Consider the following 19,391-nt stretch of genomic DNA (forward strand, 5'->3'; position numbering starts at 1 on the left):
CTTTAATAACATCGATAATAGGTGAACAGAAGACCCTTGAAAGGAAACAGGTTGGTTTTTCCTTACCCTGATCTTTGACTCAGTTTTCTTCCACTGTTGAGAAGCACTGTTTCTTCCTCCATTTCTTGTTCTGTTACTACGTTATTTCCAAGTCTCTGTTGAGAATTTGCTTCCCATACACCATCACCACCAACCACCTGCAACATGAGGGCATCTGCTCTTGTGATATTCTCATCCTCAGTAGTCAGACTGTCCAAGGGACAACAGCCCCCACGTTCAGAAGATTTGTGAAGGGCAGCTTCTAGCTGAAATTCTGCTTGAGTGTCAAGAATTGATTCCTGCGCTATAACAGCTTCCAGTTCTTCACCAGAATGTCCAGACCCTGATTTTGGCGTCTCTAACCTGGCAGAAATTTCTTCAGGTGATATGTAACTGACTTCATTTCGGCCCAAAATAATCCAGCCCTCATCTTGCCCACAGTTTTCTGGCAATCTCCTTTCATCATCCAATTTTTGAGGCACAAAAGAAGAACTTTTCTCTGCTAAGTTAACAGAGTCCCATTCAGTCCCCCAAACACAGTGGCCTTCCCTTTCATTTATTATAGAAATTGGCTGAAATGTATCTGAGGAGCCTGGTGAAAAGCCTTCATGAGATTCTGTTTGTTCAGCTACATTAACTTCTTGAAATGTAAAATCACTTCCTTTTTTTTCAAGGGTATCCTTCCTTGAAGGTGTATTTTCTTCCCTAGTAACAAGGATGTAATCCATCTGCAGTGAAGTTTGATCTCTGTGCACCTGCATCCTCATATCTTCCTTACCCTCTGTACTTTTAAGTTCAGGGCTCTCAGAGGAATTTCTCGGCTTATTCTCCCTACAAAGTGGGTCAGTGGCAGCTTCTAAAGAAACAGGCAAACAGAAACTGTTTTTAGTTTTCACATTACTATTTTAGTCACCATGATTTCTTTAAATCAGTACAATGAGATGAAGCTCGTTTCAGTTTGCTTTGACAGCCTCTGTTAACGTGCACTGAACTTTATAACAATAATGATAATGATGATGATGTCAAAGCTTATACATTAACATTGTGATCATTCCTAAGGGACAAATGATTCAGTGTCCCATGTGCTAGGCCCTGTACAAACATCATAAATGATGCCACTGCTTCAATGTTTAAAAGCTTTAGATCAGTCTAGAAGGGTGATGTTAGAGGTCTTCCCAAAGTACAGAGTTTTGTACATCAGGGAGACACACAAACTTGAAACTTCACTCAAAGCCTCACCATTCAGCAGTAATACTCAAATATTTCCTTCTTTCTTTGTCCTATGAACTTGCTCTGGAAAGAGTGCAGATTTTCTTACCATTGGGTGATCTTTTATCTCCACCTGGTGGTGAGTTGAGATCAGTTGTTTCTGCTTCGTGTTTGATTCCTTTCAAAATCTCAGAGGCTCCTGGAGCTACTTCAGACTCCAAGAGCAAAGACACCAACACCGGCTCTTCCTGAGGGCACTCTGTGGATGTGTCAGGCACCTGATCTTTGACGCTGTCATCTTTAATCATTAGGGTACCTTCTGCATCTCCCTGAGGAGTAAGCAGTGGTAAACGCTTTTCCAAAGAAACAGTGTCACAAAATGGTTGCTGTAACAAGAGCTCATTCTTGGCACATTCTCTGCTGCCAGAGGGTTCAGCACCAAGAGATACATGAGAAGGTGAAGCGCACATCACTGGCGATTGATCACTAGGCATTCCCTTAAACACAGGAGCATCATTTTCAATTATATGTTCGGGTTCTTTTACTATGTCATCAACCAGCTGATTACTTGAATCAGATTCATGGTCTTCATTATCACCAGACAGAAAAGATCTGGGGAAGAATATCTGTTTAGCACTTGAGTCCCTTTCTGCTGCTTCACTGCCCACTATTGTCAATGTGCTCATTCCATTGCATGTGCTTGATGGGATATTAGTGACAGATGTGTTACTGATGTTATGTTCTACCCCAGTCTCAGATCCATCCATGCATTCATCTGATATTTCTAATTCATCACTAGTTATTATTGTACAGTCAATATCAGAATATTTTTCAGTTTCAGCCAAGGCACTCATTTCTTTTAAGCTTTGTTCTGGCATATCACGTAGAGTGAAATCAGTGGGAATAAAATGTGTTTGGGAGTTCACTGTTTGAGCTGAATCAAGTGGTGTTTCTTGATGGCTTGCAGGAATATTACTTTCATGGAATATATCTTTCAGATCTAAGGATGTTACTCCTAAAACTTCAGTGGGGATCTTAACTGTCTTGATTTGCTCAGTAACAAGTTTCCTTTCTAGGCCATATTCTTCCAAAATTACAAGTGCAGAAGGCTCCTGAGTATTAGGAGAGATTAGCTGATAGGATTCATCTGTCTTTCCTTGATCATAGTCTTGGGGACTATCACTTTCAGACTGTGCCTCCAACTTCTGCATCACTAACTGATACTTTGAATCAAAATCTACCTCTTTACTCATATTTGACAGTGTGCAAATCAGTTGACTGTCTTCAGGCTCCACCTCAGTCTGAGAAGATAGGAGAGAGGCATGCCTAGCATCATACTCCTGGGACACATCTGGACTGCTTGATGCCTCTGAACTATTGTCTTGGTCACAGTGACTTAATATATCAGGATTTTCATTGTCTCCTTTCAAAGTGAAAAGTTGCTCAGCATTAGTCCACAGGTCAGGTTCCACTGAAAACAGCTGATTACTTTCTTGGGTGTTATCCTGTAAAATAGCTGGGATAAGTGCAGTTTGGGGAACTAATATATTCCACCCTGGACTTGACTTCTCTGTCATTTCAAAAGATAAGTCTTCTACAGTGAAAGCATCTGGCACTTCTAATGTTTCACAGGTATCCAGTTGTTGTTCTTGAGGAATGAGACTTGCATCTCCCTCATTGTCATTTGGTTGAGCAAGTATTGTGTTTTCTTGAACCGATGTACTTGACATACTTGGTTCACAATCTTCTGAAAAAGGATTCTGTGGAATCAGTTGATCTCCCTCATCTGTGGGAAAAGGCTGCTCTTTCAAGTCCCTTCCTTCTTTGTCCAGTATGAAAGGATCAAATTGTTTGAATTGTACAGTATCTTGATTTATTTGACTATCATGAATATTCATAGACTGTGCTAGCCTTTCATTTTCTTTTTCACTGCAGTACAGGTGGGGAGCCTGAATTCCATCATTACTTGGATCAGTGAAATGTGCATCTTCTAGCTCTTCATTTGGTATAGATGGTCCCCAGGAGTCCTGCTTACTGTTTATTAATGGGTTTGCTACAGGAAGGCTTGAAGTAGAATATTGATCTTCAACTAGTTTTTCTTCACAAGTTTGTGAATTCCACCATTCTGAACTGTCATCTGGAAAACCAAATATTTCTACTGTGGACTTTGGTTCAAATCTTAAATCAGCTTCCAATGACATATTCCACATATCTAAAGCTTTTGAAGAATATTCTTCTTTATCATCAACTGCATAAGTCAGAGTATCATCTTCATTCACTTGATGCAAATATGAGTCTTCTGCAGTACCCGTTTTTTCACTGAAAATAGTCTCTTGAGCTTTTTTCTGAAGTGTTTCCCAGTGGTCTAAATGTTCAGAAGCCTCATTAGGCTCAGTTATAGTCAAGTCATCCTTTGATATATTCCCAGCTTTAATTGTTTCAAGATTCTCATTTAAGATGCCTACCTGGACCTCCTCTCCCACATTAGTTTTTGCATGTAAATTGTCTTCATCTGTTTCAGGACTTGTTGCATTGGATTGTGCATAATCCTCTTCAATTTCAGATGCCCTGTGCTTCTTTTTTTCATATGTGGAATCTTCATTAATTGCTGTTGGACATGTATCTGAATTCTCTGAATCCTCATTTATTTCAGGATTTGACAAAGAAGATACAGTATCATCATCTACGTGGGCATTCCAAAAATCTAAATTTTTAGGAACTTTGTGTTCAGTGCTTGTTTCAAGCCCTTCTTGACATTCATTCCCAAATTCTTTTCTTTTATAAGCCTCCTCAAGTTTTTTATCATTTGTAAAATCCCACATATCTCTATTCTCTTTGTGATGACTGGCAACTGGAAGGTCTCCCCACGCATTCACAGATGCATCAACTATCACTGTAATCTCCTTTTTACCTTTCTCAGAAAGTGGCTGTGATATTTCACTATAACTGTAATTTTGTGGCTTGGAGTCATCAAAAGATTCATAATTTCTATCTTCCTCAGAAGCACTTGAAGAAGATTCTGTGTTGTTCTGTAATAATTCTTTCTTCTCTTTCTGACTGACTAAATTACTGTCATTGGAAAATGACATATTCTCTGTGTCTAAAGCTTCCGAACTAACACTATTCCTCATTTTTTCTAGTGAGCTGGGAACTTCACACATTGACCTGTTTTCTTCTGACTCTGCATTACATGAAGATTCACTATCACCTTGCACTGGTATGTTACAAATGTCACTAATATTTTGCTGTCCATTTGTTTCATCTATTCTCTTACATTCCTCTTTTCCTTCCTGAGAGATGAAAACGGTATAGTAGTTCTCCCAGCCTTCCTCACAATCCTGCTCTGTCTGTAAACTCCATAAGTTTGGCTCCTGCACTGACTGCCAACTATCCAGCTTTTCATCATCAACAGTGTTTTGTGCTTCTTCCTTACCCAGTATCTCACTTCCTAAGTCAAATGCTTTCAGGTTCAAATCGTTACCAGCATCTGAAGTTGTTGTAGATGTGCCTGTCTCTTCTACCGGAAAATTGCTCACTGTTTCTACGTTTTCAGATGTACATCTAGTATTTAATTCATTCTGTGGCAGTGACAAGTCATTCACTGTTCGATTGTATACTGGTGTTATTCTTCTGTTTTGAGAGATAGAAAAGTTATTTTCACGAGTATATTTCTCAGTTGAAAAATATTGATTAGCTGTTTGTTCTGAATTGAGTAAAGGTGTACCAGTGGCAGAAAGAGCAGTAATCTCAGAATTTCTTTCTTTTAATTGGGTTTCATTATTTAAGGCTGTGTTTCTGGAGCTTGAAAAAGGCATGTTTCTAGGGGATAACGGTTCCTTATCTGCTTTCTCAAGTACTTTTGGTTCATCTAAATTTGGGTTTATGAATTTATCAGTAACTACTTTGTCAAAATCTTTGTCCTCATTTTCTCTTTCATCTCCCACATACGTAGGTGATATATATGAGTCAGATGTTGAATAATTGGTGTATAGTGGAGAAACAACTAAATCTTCGCCAATGTTTGATGAGCTAAGGTCTGAGCATTTATAATCCGAGAAGGTATCTTCCCATGGCACCACTACTTCTGTTACTTCTTTCCTGATGTTTTTATCATATAAATTCCAGGGCTCTATATTTTCAAATTGTTTTAGTCTATGTTTAGGGTCAACTAATACATTTTTTTCCTCTGTTTGTAACTTGAAATTGTTTTGCATATTGTTGATACTAGAATTTGTATTTTCAGATGTTCCATGTTCTCCTATTGAATAGTATCTCTCTTTATACCAGGCTTCTGGAGACACCTGAATAGGTGGGTTTTCAGTCTCATTGTCTGCTGTGATTTCTGAAGGCTCTGATAAGCTAGTTTTTGATATTTCCCATTCCTCAGGATTATTCACTGATTTTTTTTCTCTGTCCAGTTTGGGCATGTTCCATATGTTTTCTGAGGATTTAGCAATATCCTCTGCATCAAACTTAGTCCAGACTTCATAAGAGTCTCCAGCTAGTTGACCACCTTTTCCTTCACCAGTACACCACACATCTGATACCACAGGTATTGGCTGACTTGCCTTCCATGGGTCAGTAAAGTTCTCCAGTTCTTGCTCTGTCTCCTCGAAAGAAGCAGTTTGCAAATGTGAACGTTCAGTGTTTTTCTCTTCATTCTCTAGGTTCTGACTATCATCTTGTTTAAATTGATTATCCCACAGACCTGCTCTTGTGTATTCCATTTGCTTTGGCTGTTTTTGCAGGAATACAGAATCTGAGGCTCTTCCAATATGTTCCCGTAACAATGGACTTGCTTTACAATCTTTCCATAAGACAGGGCTCTGAAATAGAGATTCCTGCTCGCTTGAACTCCATGTATCAGCATTTCTGGACTCTATGATGTCAAAGCCATCCCACCAGCTCCCATACCTAACATGAGACTGAGAATAGTTTGAGCTATCCATTTCATTAATTTTTTTTACTACATCTTGTGGGAAAAATAAAGGCTGCCCATTATCTAATGGTGAAGTTTCTACAAGATTGTTCATAGGAGTTGGCGGAATTCTTGAATCAGCAGATTTCAACATTTCAGGTGAAGAAGAATCACCTTCAACTAAATCAATCAAGCTTGAAGTTTTCTCACATATATCTCCTGGATTCTCATCAAATTCAGCTAAATTGTCTTCCTCGTTTGTTGCCATTAGTAAGTCAGTTGAATAATTTGCTATGTCATTTTCTAGTAGGTTTGCCTCATTGAGTTCTTTCCTCACAGTGGGTGGTTGTCCTTCTGATGAATCACTATTAAGGAAAAAGTCATCTGCTGGGGAACAGTCAATGGAATGAGAAGACGACTCAGATGGAGCTGTAACCATGGGTGCTAGATCAAAATTGAAAAGATCAAAGTTATTGCTATTGTTTCTAGACTGAGGTTTTTGCTCTGCTATTGTACCTTCAGGAATAGGGCTATAGGAATCAAAACCAGGCAGAAGACTGTGATGGGAAGCAGCACCTTCTGTGACAGGGCTATCATCACTAAGAAAAACAGAGCTCTCCTTGGAAGACCGGCTGCTTCTAATAGTGGCCAATCCACTGTCTGGACTCACAAGGTCTACATTAACATCCATGTGGGCTGGTATAGATCCATTGAGCTCTTGAGGATTTTCTATAAAATTGGTAGAACTGGGTTGTGGTTCTACATCAGAACCATATAACTCCATAATACCAGAAGATCCTTGTGAAAGTGGAGCACTCCCAGCAACAGCTTCAGTAGAAGAAGTTCTACTGTTTGACACCATTTCTGGTTGTCTTCTATTTATAACTTCCCTAACTAGAAGAAAGATTTGATCACAGGTCACCAAAGAATTTTCTTGATGATAAATGAGAATTTGGTCACATTCACATTCTAGAGGATCCAGCTCCAAACAAGGATTCTGACATTCTTCTAATTCACAGCAGATCTGTTGAAAAATAGGATGTTTCAAAAGCCATTGTAATCGTGGGTACAACGGCACAGTATTGTCTACTTCACTGTGCAACACAACCATGACTATCTATTCCTGTTAATCTATTTCTTGGCCATTTTGCCATAATAGTCTTTTTATTAACCCTAAATAGATGAAGTATTAAAATTCAGGATCAATAAAAAATATGTATTATAGGATTAGCCAGAATATTTACTTGAAATTATACCATTTGTCTTTCAAGTTCACTTTTCATCAGTAAAACAAAATCTAAAGTGTTTAGTTGTTGCCCTAAGAAATCTGAATCAAATATACAAAGGGTACAAAAGAAAACAAGTATTTCTAGAAGGTGATAATTAGATTCATAAAATAGATTTGTATTGACCCTGAAAGCAATGGGGTCATTTAGGTATCCGTCCCTAAACTCAGAAGTACTTAAGACTGAAAAAAAGCTACAAGAAGTTGCCACGGTGGTGATTTCTTCAATTTGGGGATGAGTATCATGAAAAAAATGGACAGCACCTGTCTTTGGATAAACTAAAATCCTAGTAATAATTTGGCTTCATTTCAGAGCATAAATTCTTTAGAGATGAACATACACGTATAAGTGTTCTGGTCATCACCTTTTATAATGTGTTTGTTCATAACTCACTGTCAAAGGCTCATTGGGGTAGATCACAATACAAAATCAAGTCAAAACAAGTGCAAAAAAAAATTCTATTTTAGCTAAACTGAAAATTCCTTTTTTCTCTTTTCTATATTTCTTGTGACCATTTGCTCTTTCTGTTAGACTGGTCTGAAACAATCATTAATATTGGAATCTTTTATTTTGCATCATGTAAATAATACAACCATTTAAAATAGCTACTCATCTGCCAGCCAACTGTAGCTACTTATTAGCCCCACTTAATTATAAAACACTTTTTGTCATACACAATCGTAAAGAATAATTTTTTTTCATGAAAGATATTCTTTGATTCTTCTTCCAGGTACTTACTTGACTGCCTAGCTCTAAGTTTTCCGAGTATACTGCTATTCGTTGTTTTGTTTGCTCCTCATCTGACAAATAGTTGGCCAAAATGACAAGTACATCAAACCCATATTTATCTATGAATGCTTTCAGATCACCAATGAGACTCCTGTGTAACATGCAGTCCTGAAAAATGGCAAGAAATTAGATATTAAAAGAAATGACAATATATTTTCCTTGCTCTTTTCATTCAGATCTACGATGAAAATAGACAGAAATGTTAAGATACATCAATGGCTGTAATTGATAACAGGGTTCCTTTCATTTGTCAAAACCGCTGTCTGCTTTAAAAAAATTCAAGATCCAGTCTCACAATGCAGTAATGGGCACTTATTTTAAAGGCTGCTAAAATAAAGAATGTGGGTTTTGCCTTCTTGAAAGTCTACTGCAGAAACAACATTCTTACCTGTTCCTGCTGTTTGCTTTTGCAAGGTTGCTTAAAAGGAATGTACTACTGCAATTTCTTGAATAAATCCTCTTTTTGTTAGAAAAATAAAAATATTTCATTAAACTTGTTAACATTTTAAAATAATGATGTTAAAATGATATTTTTGAGGGAAAATTGGGCACTCAAAAGGAGAGTGTATGTACAAACTTAAATTGCACCTTTACCTGTCCATTATGATGTCACATAACTGTATACAGTATTTCCATGCATTATGTACTTCCTTTAGATTTCATCCTATGCTCTTTGAATTCTGTGCAACTCTTCTCAAAAGAATAATCTCCAAAAATAAGGACACAGTGAAGCAAATTAGTTTTAAAATCTTTGTACCAGAAATGGCTATTTTCATCCAAAAAATACATAGAATGAATGTAAATGCTGTATTCATTGTTTCTATTCTCATTTACACTTTGATCAGGGTAATACAGAATCATTTAGATTTTGCAACATAAACCACACATCGCTCTTTCTGACCTGGGGGCATAATGCACTAAGTACAAATCTCTCTCTTCAGTCCTCTGTTCTGACAACTGCCAGTGAAATAATGAGCAGTCTCAGAATTTTATTCTTTATGTTTCTACTATTTTTATTTGAGATAATTTATTGTCGTCTTCTGGCTAAGCACAATGTCATATGCTATAATAGTTCTTCTGACGTTGTCAAGCTACACTGGCCCTGAATAAACAGCAGTTCATCATGAACACAACTGTATATGCAGATTGGCATGTTATCCCTCCACATCTGTGTCCTATCTGATAAATTACTGTTTTGGTTACATATATACAAATGCTATTTATTAACCTGTTCAAATGTGTCCACAAAATGTGTTCCCTCCCTGTAAGTTAAACTTAAAAAGAAAAAATCTTTTGTCAAATGTTTTGAAATTAGAAAGATGCTTTTTCTAGATCAGAGATGAAGTTCCACTTTGATGTTTGCATAGTATCTAATGCTGATTTTTATGTGAACTTCATGCAGAGTACTGCACAAACAAAAGCAAACTGTTAGTTTGCTGGTGGACATTCATATATGAAATCTGAATAGGGGGTTGTGGTGAGGAATTATCATGAACAAGATTTGAATGTCCAAAGGGGTAATATTTTTCTGAAGGCTCAAGTACTGGGTTTATTAGAAAAAGTACCAAAATGTGCCTGAGCATACGGAAGTGACTGCAGTTACCCAGGCCTAAAAGCGATTGGGATGGATAGTCACAATCTATTGGAGTAAAAAACTTGAACTACAGCAGATTCAAAACCATCTGAGGATCCCTGATAGCTCCTCATCTCAGCTGCCCACTCACAGCCAATTCAAGCAGAACGGGTGGTCAAAGGAAAGGATGTGGTCCAAGCAAGGATCTAGTCTGCAAAGTGTTTTACAGCTGTCCACAATGTAAATAAATGGTAATTCTAAAAAATGTCCCAGCCTTAAAGCTAAATGATGTTTTAGCTTTATATTGCACTTAGCTAGTGTAGTGAGCACACCTGTGGAAGACCTGGCGAGGAGTCAGTGGCTGGCAGAGTACGTGGTAGCAGCCCCAGAGCATGCTCTCTACACACTGACCAGATTCCCATCAGGGCCAGACATGCATATTCCCTTTTATCAGCAATGTCTAGGTGCTTCCCGGCCGGTAGCTACCCAAGGTTAGCACAGCTGAGATAAGGAGAGAGTTCGAGTAGATGTAAGGGGCCCTTAGGATACAACAAGTGGAGTCCCACCTGGGTGTCCGACCTGTGCATTCAACCTGTGCATCCAGCAGCCTCCCATCCGCGGCCCCACCGCGCAGTTCCTGGGGCTCCTCGTGCAGCTTGGAGTGCAAGTCCTTCATTAAATCTACCCTGTTTAACCCCCTCATAAACTCTGAGTGTCTCTCTCCACTGGTATCCGACCCTCTCTTGCCCGTCTTGTGGTCACTTGTATCAACTTGTATCAGGAATTAGAAAATTTATGTTAAAATCATCTAAATGAACTGGAAGCCTAATGAAAGTGACAGTGAGTGAGGGAATTTCTGTCCTCGTACCAATCATCATTTGGCATTCACAAAGCGGTAGGTTGGGAAGTGCAGATAATCCTACTCCCTGTGGTATTTTGAAGCAGAACCTCTTAACTTGCCCACATAGGAAGGGAAAATCCCTGCTAAAAGCACTGCCAACTGGATAGTCACTATATGCATGCAGGGCAACTGGAGGCATATTTCTAGGAATTAAGGACAAGAACCACTAAAGCTGTCTCAGAACAAGATGAGGAACAGAATAGAACAAGATGCAACATTCATATGCTAGCAGCCACTTGGTGGTGGGGAGTGGTTAACACAGCAAGTGTGTGGCACCAAATGCCATACAATCAAAGGTCTGTTCTACCAGTCAGAGCAGGAAATAAAGAACTAAAATGGCCATGGTAAAGAGTCTGAAGGCACAGAAAGCTTAATTTGCAGTGTGTCCTGTTCTCTGCTAACTTACATCATACAGTCAAGAGAAACACTGGAAAAATGATACAGCAGTAGTTGACCCACTAGGTTGCGGCTTAAGTGGGGAAGTTGTCAAATATAAAACCCTGTTGGAGCAGTTGGACTGAAGAGCTTCACACTGGACCATGTTAATTTAAACCAGCTCTCCAAGAGAGCTGGTTAATATTCAAGCATCACCTCCTCCAGGCTCAAGAGCAGTGCATCACTGAATAAGAATTCAAGCAAAGCGGGCAGGAGACCTGCATGGATGAGCAAGGAACTCCTGGCAAAACTCAAACAGAAGAAGGAAGCATACAGAATGTGGAAAAGGGGACAGGCCACTTGGGAGGAATATAGGGACATTGTCAGAGTATGCAGGGAAGCGACAAGGAAGGCTAAGGCCTATTTGGAATTAAATCTGGCAAGGGATGTCAAGGACAACAAGAAGGGCTTCTTCAAATACATCAATAGCAAAAGGAAGACTAGGGAAAACGTGGGCCCGCTGCTGAATGGGGCGGGTGCCCTGGTGACAAAGGATATAGAGAAGGCAGAGTTATTGAATGCCTTCTTTGCTTCAGTCTTCACTGCTAAGGCCAGTCCTCAGGAATTCCAGACCCTGGGGACAAGAGAGGAAGTCTGGAGAAAGGAAGACTCTCCCTTGGTCGAGGAGGATCGGGTTAGAGATCATTTAGACAAACTTGACACCCCCAAGTCCATGGGCCCTGATGGGATGCACTCACGAGTGCTGAGGGAGCTGGTGGATATTATTGCTAGGCCACTCTCCATCATCTTGGAAAGGTCCTGGAGAACAGGAGAGGTGCCTGAGGACTGGAAGAAAGCCAAGGTCACTCCAGCCTTCAAAAAGGGCAAGAAGGAGGAGCCAGGGAACTACAGGCCTGTCAGCCTCACCTCCATCCCTGGGAAGGTGATGGAACAGCTCCTCCTGGAGGTCATCTCTAAGCATGTGGAGGACAAGAAGGTGATCAGGAGTAGTCAGCATGGAGTCACCAAAGGGAAATCATGCTTGACCAACCTGACAGCCTTCTATGATGGAATGACTGGCTGGGGAGATGAGGGGAGAGCAGTGGATGTTGTCTCCCTGGACTTCAGCAAGGCTTTTGACACTGTCTCCCATCACATCCTCATAGGTAAACTCAGGAAGTGTGGGCTGGAGGAGTGGACGGTGAGGTGGATTGAGACCTGGCTGGATGGCAGGGCTCAGAGGGTTGTGGTCAGTGGCGCAGAGTCTAGTTGGAGGCCTGTGGCTAGTGGTGTCCCCCAGGGGTCAGTCCTGGGTCCAGTCTTGTTCAATGTATTCATCAATGACCTGGATGAAGGGACAGAGTGCACCCTCAGCAAGTTTGCTGATGATACTAAACTGGGAGGAGTGGCTGAGACACCAGAAGACTGTGCTGCCATTCAGAGGGACCTGGACAGGCTGGAGAGTTGGGCAGAGAGGAACCTCCTGCAGTTCAACCAAGGCAAGTGCAGGGTCCTGCACCTGGGGAGGAATAACCCCATGCCCCAGGACAGGCTGGGGGCTGACCTGCTGGAGAGCAGCTCTGCAGAGAAGGACCTGGGAGTCCTGGTGGACAACAAGTTGACCATGAGCCAGCAGTGTGCCCTTGGGGCCAAGAAGGCCAAGGGTATCCTGGGCTGCATGAGGCAGAGTGTTGCCAGCAGGTCGAGGGAGGTGATCCTGCCCCTCTACTCAGCCCTGGGGAGGCCCCACCTGGAGTCCTGTGTCCAGTGCTGGGCTCCCCAGTACAAGAGAGACATGGAGCTCCTGGAGAGAGTCCAGTGGAGGACTATGAAGATGATGAGGGGACTGGAGCATCTCTCCTATGAGGAAAGGCTGAGGGAGCTGGGCCTGTTCAGCCTGGAGAAGAGAAGACTGAGGGGGGATCTGCTCAATGCATACAAGTATCTGAAGGGAGGGTGTCCAGAGGATGGGGCCAGTCTCTTCTCAGTGGTGCCCAGGGACAGGACAAGAGGCAACGGGCATGAACTGAAACACAGGAAGGTCCATCTGAACATGAAGAAAAACTTCTTTCCTGTGAGGGTGACTGGGCACTGGCACAGGTTGCCCAGAGAGGTTGTGGAGTCTCCTTCCCTGGAGATATTCAAAACCCGTCTGGACGCGATCCTGGGCAATGTGCTCTAGGTGACCCTGCTTGAGCAGGGGGGTTGGACTAGATGATCTCCAGAGGTCCCTTCCAACCTCAACCATTCTGCGATTCTGTGAAACACTAATGGGTCTCTACTGCCTACATCGTTACCTGATCTGGCTACCTGAGGTTCTCTGTATTTCTTCCATGTTCTCGATCTTACTATTGTACACACTGTCCATTATCTCTTCTTGGGTTCTCAGCAGGTTGATGACTGAGAAAAGCACAAAGATAACACAGAGCATGCTACCAGTCCCTCTCCATTGGGTGCAAGATATACAAGGAGATCTGTACTGTTCTACATGTTCTTTTTCTCTTGTGGACAAACAAGATGCTCAGTTGAATGGGACTATTTCTGTATTTCTAGCCAAGATCTCAAGGGCATGTATTTAGAGATATTAACAGTCCTAAACAGCATTAAATGAGATTAAATATTACATGGTATTTAACTTTGACTTGAGAAAACAATGGCTAGAGCCACAACTTTCACTCAACACAAAAGATGTGATGGAACAATGGGGCTGCAATTGTGGAGCTATGTACAGCCCTGAAAGTTTTACAGGGTTCACGTGATTTGAAATCATATAAAGTATTAATGCATTTCCTTGAGCTTTAAATTAGTTTGACTGAAATCAGAATTTAAAAAGTTAAACACAGTCATACAAGCTTGGGAGTATTTGTAGATAAAAGATCATATGCATTCAGATGTGGAATTGATGCGAAAGTGAATCTTTGTTTCATCTCAATTTCAAGTGGTATCTGAAAACTATGCAGACTGCTGGCAAGGCTCTAGCATGAACACAAACATTCTAAATGTTTGATTTATGCTATTTAAAATCTGTTACCTTTAAAAGATTCTGAATTAATAATTTATGACAGTCAACAGTCAAATTATTTATGAGAACACAAAATGCCTAAAATTATACATTTACATATTTGCTTTTTCTCATTCACAAAAGTAAACAAAGTTGTTTTTTGCATTTTTGTCAAACTTTTTTTCTACAGGATATTGATGTTACCTCAGAAGTTAGACTACTACGTGAAAATCATTCTTGTTCATATTAATCTTCATGCCTGGCAGGACAAAGGAAGTCTTAAAGTGGACATATGTAAATCCTTAATTTGTGATTTAAGATTAGGAAATTATTTTGAAAATATCTGACTTCAGTTGTTAGGCTCACAATAACTACAATAGTGGCAACAGAAGCAATGTTACTTGTGTTCATGAACTTTTCAGCATCCAGCTCTATTCAGAACAAAGACCATCACCTTCATTTATGCAATCCGAGAGCACTGTGTGTATGTAAAATGTCTAACGTGCATGACATACCAATATTAATAAGCACAAATCTACACGGATATATCCAAAATGCCTCTTCATAAAACAGGTCAAACTATATAGCAACAATTTCATGCCACAAGGCACTAAAACAACCCTCTTGTTCATATGCTCAGAGAGAGGAGATGGCTTTGCCTGACGCTGTTCAAAATCACAGACTGTGGATGCTAGAACAAGTGCTGAGACTGACAACCCGCAGACAGCAATTAGCAAAACGTGGCAAGGTAGCCAACCTTGTTATCAACTGATGAGAGATCTCTCAGAGCAACATGGGAAGGGGTTTAGATGTGCTAGCACCATGCATCACATTGAAGGAAAATGTGTTTAAAGGAAACATGCAAGTCATTTAGGATTTAAAGAATTTAAAAACCTATGAAGGCAAGGGATATTTTATTGTGACATCAAATCAACGGTAATACTGAGAAAGTCATTAAGGCACGTCAAAATATAAGCCAAGTCAAGCAAAACAATTCTGGTCACATCCAATTTATTACTTTACCGCACAGCATGTCAATGAGATAACTTCCTGCCAAAAAAGTCATTATTCAGCAGAAGTGTAAAACCCAAGACTCCATTTGTTTTGTGGCATTAGGAAGAAGATACAAGCTCCTCACATTACTGTTACTAAACAACTAACATTCAAGTACATGAGAACTTAAGTTATTAAATTTTCTTGCATATAGTCATTTTAATAATTAACAATAATTTTTTCTCATCAATAGCTACTTCATTAAGCACATCCACAAATGAAATGCATGATAAACAAAGTTCATTAAAAGAATAGGCCAAAGAGTAAATTTGCTGGAAAATGCTGTTAACTAAGCTACTGAATAAAAGCAAGATCAAATTACGTGTCTTATAGCACCATGACTCTAACTATTAATCAAAGCATTAAATTATTTATTAATTTTTTAAATAAGCAAAGGTAATTTTGTCAAAGTAATTAATATTTTTTAAAATTTAGTTTAGCTGAAAAAACCCTCAGACATCCATAAAGTTTACTCTTTTAACTAATACCAACTACATAATTCAGACACCACTTTCACAAGCATTCAAACAAATAAAGACTTTCATAAACAAGAAACTCTTATAAATTAGCAAAGACTATATATTAAAAGATAGGGTAGACATATGGGTTCTTCCACAGATCTGCTAAACCTAAGTAAACAACCAGAATGCTGCAAGTATTGTAAATGCTAACAGAAAATAAAAAATTTCCTTCAGAAATGGAAAAATGCTAATCATTCCAACAGTTAAGCTGCTATATCCCAAATTAATTGCAAGCACTGTAAAATATGCTGTTGATGAAATAGTGTAGTAAGAAATACACTGAGATACAGCCAAACCATGACAAAGGTCAGTCAGCTATTCTTTTTTTACTATTTTCCCTTAGTTTATTTTAGTTTGTGTTGGCTTAAAAATTAATATTTGCACAGTGCACAGCAAGTAAACAGCATGTATAAGCATTATTAGTTGTTATAATGCCCTCTAAATAGCCTATAAAAAAAAAGAATGGGCAGTAAGTATACTTGATATGGAATATATTTGAAATAAATAGAATCTAACTGTAAATATATTTTGCAAATGCACTAGCAATATAGTTATCAGCAATATGGATACTGGAAAAATTTAGCAACTTAGCATTTGCAATAAATTTGTGCATTTGTTTCATCTAATATATATAGAAAGTTTATACAGTACTACAACATAACAATAGGTTGAATATTCCAAAATGACAGCTTTTTGTTGTATTATCCAGGTAAATTATTGCTTAAAAAAACCACAGACTTCTGAACATTTTTGAATATTATTTATTCAGTTATTATGCATTTCTATTGTGAAAGGCAATACAAATTTTGTGTAGGCTGCATATTGTTGGCAGAAATGAAGCTTCTTTCTCTGAAACTTGATTTTCTTATAGGAATTTTGCTTTTAACCAAACAGTTAACATGACTATGAACACAACGAGTGTGTAAAAGCAGTAAAATCTCTGAGAAATGCTCAAAGAGAATTTGTAATTTCTCTCTCTCTAGTAACACTTTCTGATTCATGACAGCCAACAGTAAATTACCCAAGTGATCACTGTAAATGTACATTACACATACTTCTGATTCCTCTGAGTTAACTGTGTCAATATTAACCTGACCAAATTAAGAACAAACTGTCTCTTTTGTTCTTCACACTTCTCACATGGAGAGCACAATATGGCTTTTGTCAGAGGTGCTCCATCATTTTGGCTCAAGGAAATTGTCAGTACAGCTTGGGATTCATTATTCATAGGCAGCCTTTTGGCTGATAACTCATTTGCTAAAAATATCCAGCCATCACAAAATATAAATGAGGACTATCACTGTATCCCATTACAATTTCCACAATCAAAGCAATTATCACGATCCAGAAGGCGATACACACTGCTTTTCACTGTATCCTCTTAATATTTCATGGTCAGTACTTTTGTATTCCAGTTTCTTTCTATGTGATCACTGATAAAACTTTATGACGTACTTAAATTGCAATATAATAGGGTAAACACCAATGTTATAGCATACATGCAGAGCTAACAGTCTGTGCGCCATTTGTTGTAAATTCTGCTAATTACTAGAAGCCCCCTCCTGAAGGAAAAAAAAGCAAAAAAACAAGAAAGACGATCCATTTTTTATAAAAGTTTTCAGGTAAGGTCACTAAAAGTGGGAAAAAAGTATAAACAGTATAGGTGTTTATCAGACTACATCAGAATCATAAAAGAGTATATTCACTATTTTAGTTCTTTTTTGTATCAACACCACTGCTGAAATCACTCTGTACAAAATTCACCATTCTTGTGAGGAAAGTTTTTTTTTCTGGTGTACATTTCAATCTAACAAATAGCAGCTCTGCTGTTCCCACATTTACTGATCTCATAAAGAAGAGCAAAAGTAACAGCTAGTTCTGCTTTCGATTTCTGTCCCTTTCCTGTTAAAGCTGCTGCCCAAAAAAAGAGAAATGAGAAACCAAAGAGCAGGAGAATGAGCGTCTGAGAGCTTGTTCAATCATGTTCTGTACAGGCCCCTATTACACAGTATGTTTGACATCAGGCATCCTGAGCTTAAATTAATAAGAAACTTAAGCAGGAAGTATAGCATTCTGAAGCACTACCTATAACGTGATGAATTTCTGTTTAACATTGACCTCACCCCCTTACTACAGGCGACGGTTGTGTTTTTACAGGATCCATCATTTCCATTAAAGGCAGAATAACTCCAAAAAATATAGCAAAGATGAAAGAATTCAGCTATAATAAGATAAATTATCATGCTTTGTTTAATGAAAGTATGTTTGGACAGCTTCACAGTGGACTGTCTTTTCTACAGCACCAGTACATTTTCCGTTTGCATGTCTTAACAACGATCCACAGTTTATGAATGGAGATCTCAGCTAAACAGCTGTTAACAGCGGTAACTGACACTTGGAATACGCAGGGGTAAAGACACCCCCTGGAGCAAGGTTATTAGATGTTTATTACCTTGAAATCCCCAAACCGCAAGGGGAACCCCGGGAACCTTGTGGGGAAGTGACCGGGCTGTCCCAGGCACCGCAGAGCATCGGCCTGTGGTGAGGCTCGGGGGGGGGGTCTGGGTTTAAGGCGAACTAAGAGGCTACAATATGGGGTACTGCGCACGCACCATCAGATAACAAGGGAAGCAGTAATTCTTTAGGAGTATGCAAGTCCAGATTGGCACCTGTGTGGCACACATCTAAGGGTCGCGACCCGCTGCTCCTCATGGGTTCTGCACACCAAGTGTTTTGGCAGCTGGACTGATTGATCAGTCAGCGTGCTCCTGTCTCCTCGCCAGTCTTCCGCTGTTCACCCGCTACAACAGGTTTTACCCACACTTGATGCAAGTGCAAATTCTCTGTATTCAAATTCACACTTACCATTTTGGTTTGTGCTTAACTAGAACTTATCAAGATGCCTGTGTTTGATATGTGTTTAGCACAGTACAGGACTTCCAAGAAAGACTGGAAATTCTCAATTCATTAAAAAAATTCCAAAAGAAAGTTACTCAGGTAAACAGCCAAACTTCAGCTATGTTATTTCACACACATTTTTGGAGCTAGCTGAGACAACCAGCCAGCTTTGAATTTAGCAGCTGGGATACAATGTCTGCATATATCAAAAGCATATCATAATTGTCCTGGAGATCAGGAGAGGTGCCTGAGGACTGGAAGAAAGCCAAGGTCACCCCAGTCTTCAAAAAGGGCAAGAAGGAGGAGCCAGGGAACTACAGGCCTGTCAGCCTCACCTCCATCCCTGGGAAGGTGATGGAACAGCTCCTCCTGGAGGTCATCACTAAGCATGTGGAGGACAAGAAGGTGATCAGGAGTAGTCAGCATGGATTCACCAAAGGGAAATCATGCTTGACCAATCTGATAGCCTTCTATGATGGAATGACTGGCTGGGGAGATGAGGGGAGAGCAGTGGATGTTGTCTCCCTGGACTTCAGCAAGGCTTTTGACACTGTCTCCCATCACATCCTCCTAGGCAAGCTCAGGAAGTGTGGGCTAGATGAGTGGACAGTGAGGTGGATTGAGAACTGGCTGGATGGCCGAGCTCAGAGGGTTGTGGTGAACGGCGCAGAGTCAAGTTGGAGGCCTGTGGCGAGCGGTGTCCCCCAGGGGTCAGTCCTGGGTCCAGATTTGTTCAATATATTCATCAATGACCTGGAGGAAGGGACAGAGTGCACCCTCAGCAAGTTTGCTGATGATACTAAACTGGGGGGAGAGGCTAACACACCA

General features: G+C 39.8%; 1 protein-coding gene across 1 annotated transcript in view; it reads right to left on the bottom strand.

Moving 5' to 3' along the window:
- LOC104142796 (prune homolog 2 with BCH domain) overlaps window positions 1-19,391 on the bottom strand; it is a 132,136-nt gene that overhangs the window by 34,656 nt on the left and 78,089 nt on the right. The window contains exons 7-9 of the mRNA XM_068925882.1: window positions 8,191-8,349; window positions 1,358-7,190; window positions 67-895 (exon numbers count right to left, since the gene is read on the bottom strand). Of these exons, the coding sequence (XP_068781983.1) occupies window positions 67-895; window positions 1,358-7,190; window positions 8,191-8,349 (6,821 nt within the window). The remainder of the gene's footprint in view (window positions 1-66; window positions 896-1,357; window positions 7,191-8,190; window positions 8,350-19,391) is intronic.

The sequence above is a fragment of the Struthio camelus genome, chromosome W (assembly GCF_040807025.1).
Source record: "Struthio camelus isolate bStrCam1 chromosome W, bStrCam1.hap1, whole genome shotgun sequence".
NCBI lineage: Eukaryota > Metazoa > Chordata > Aves > Struthioniformes > Struthionidae > Struthio > Struthio camelus.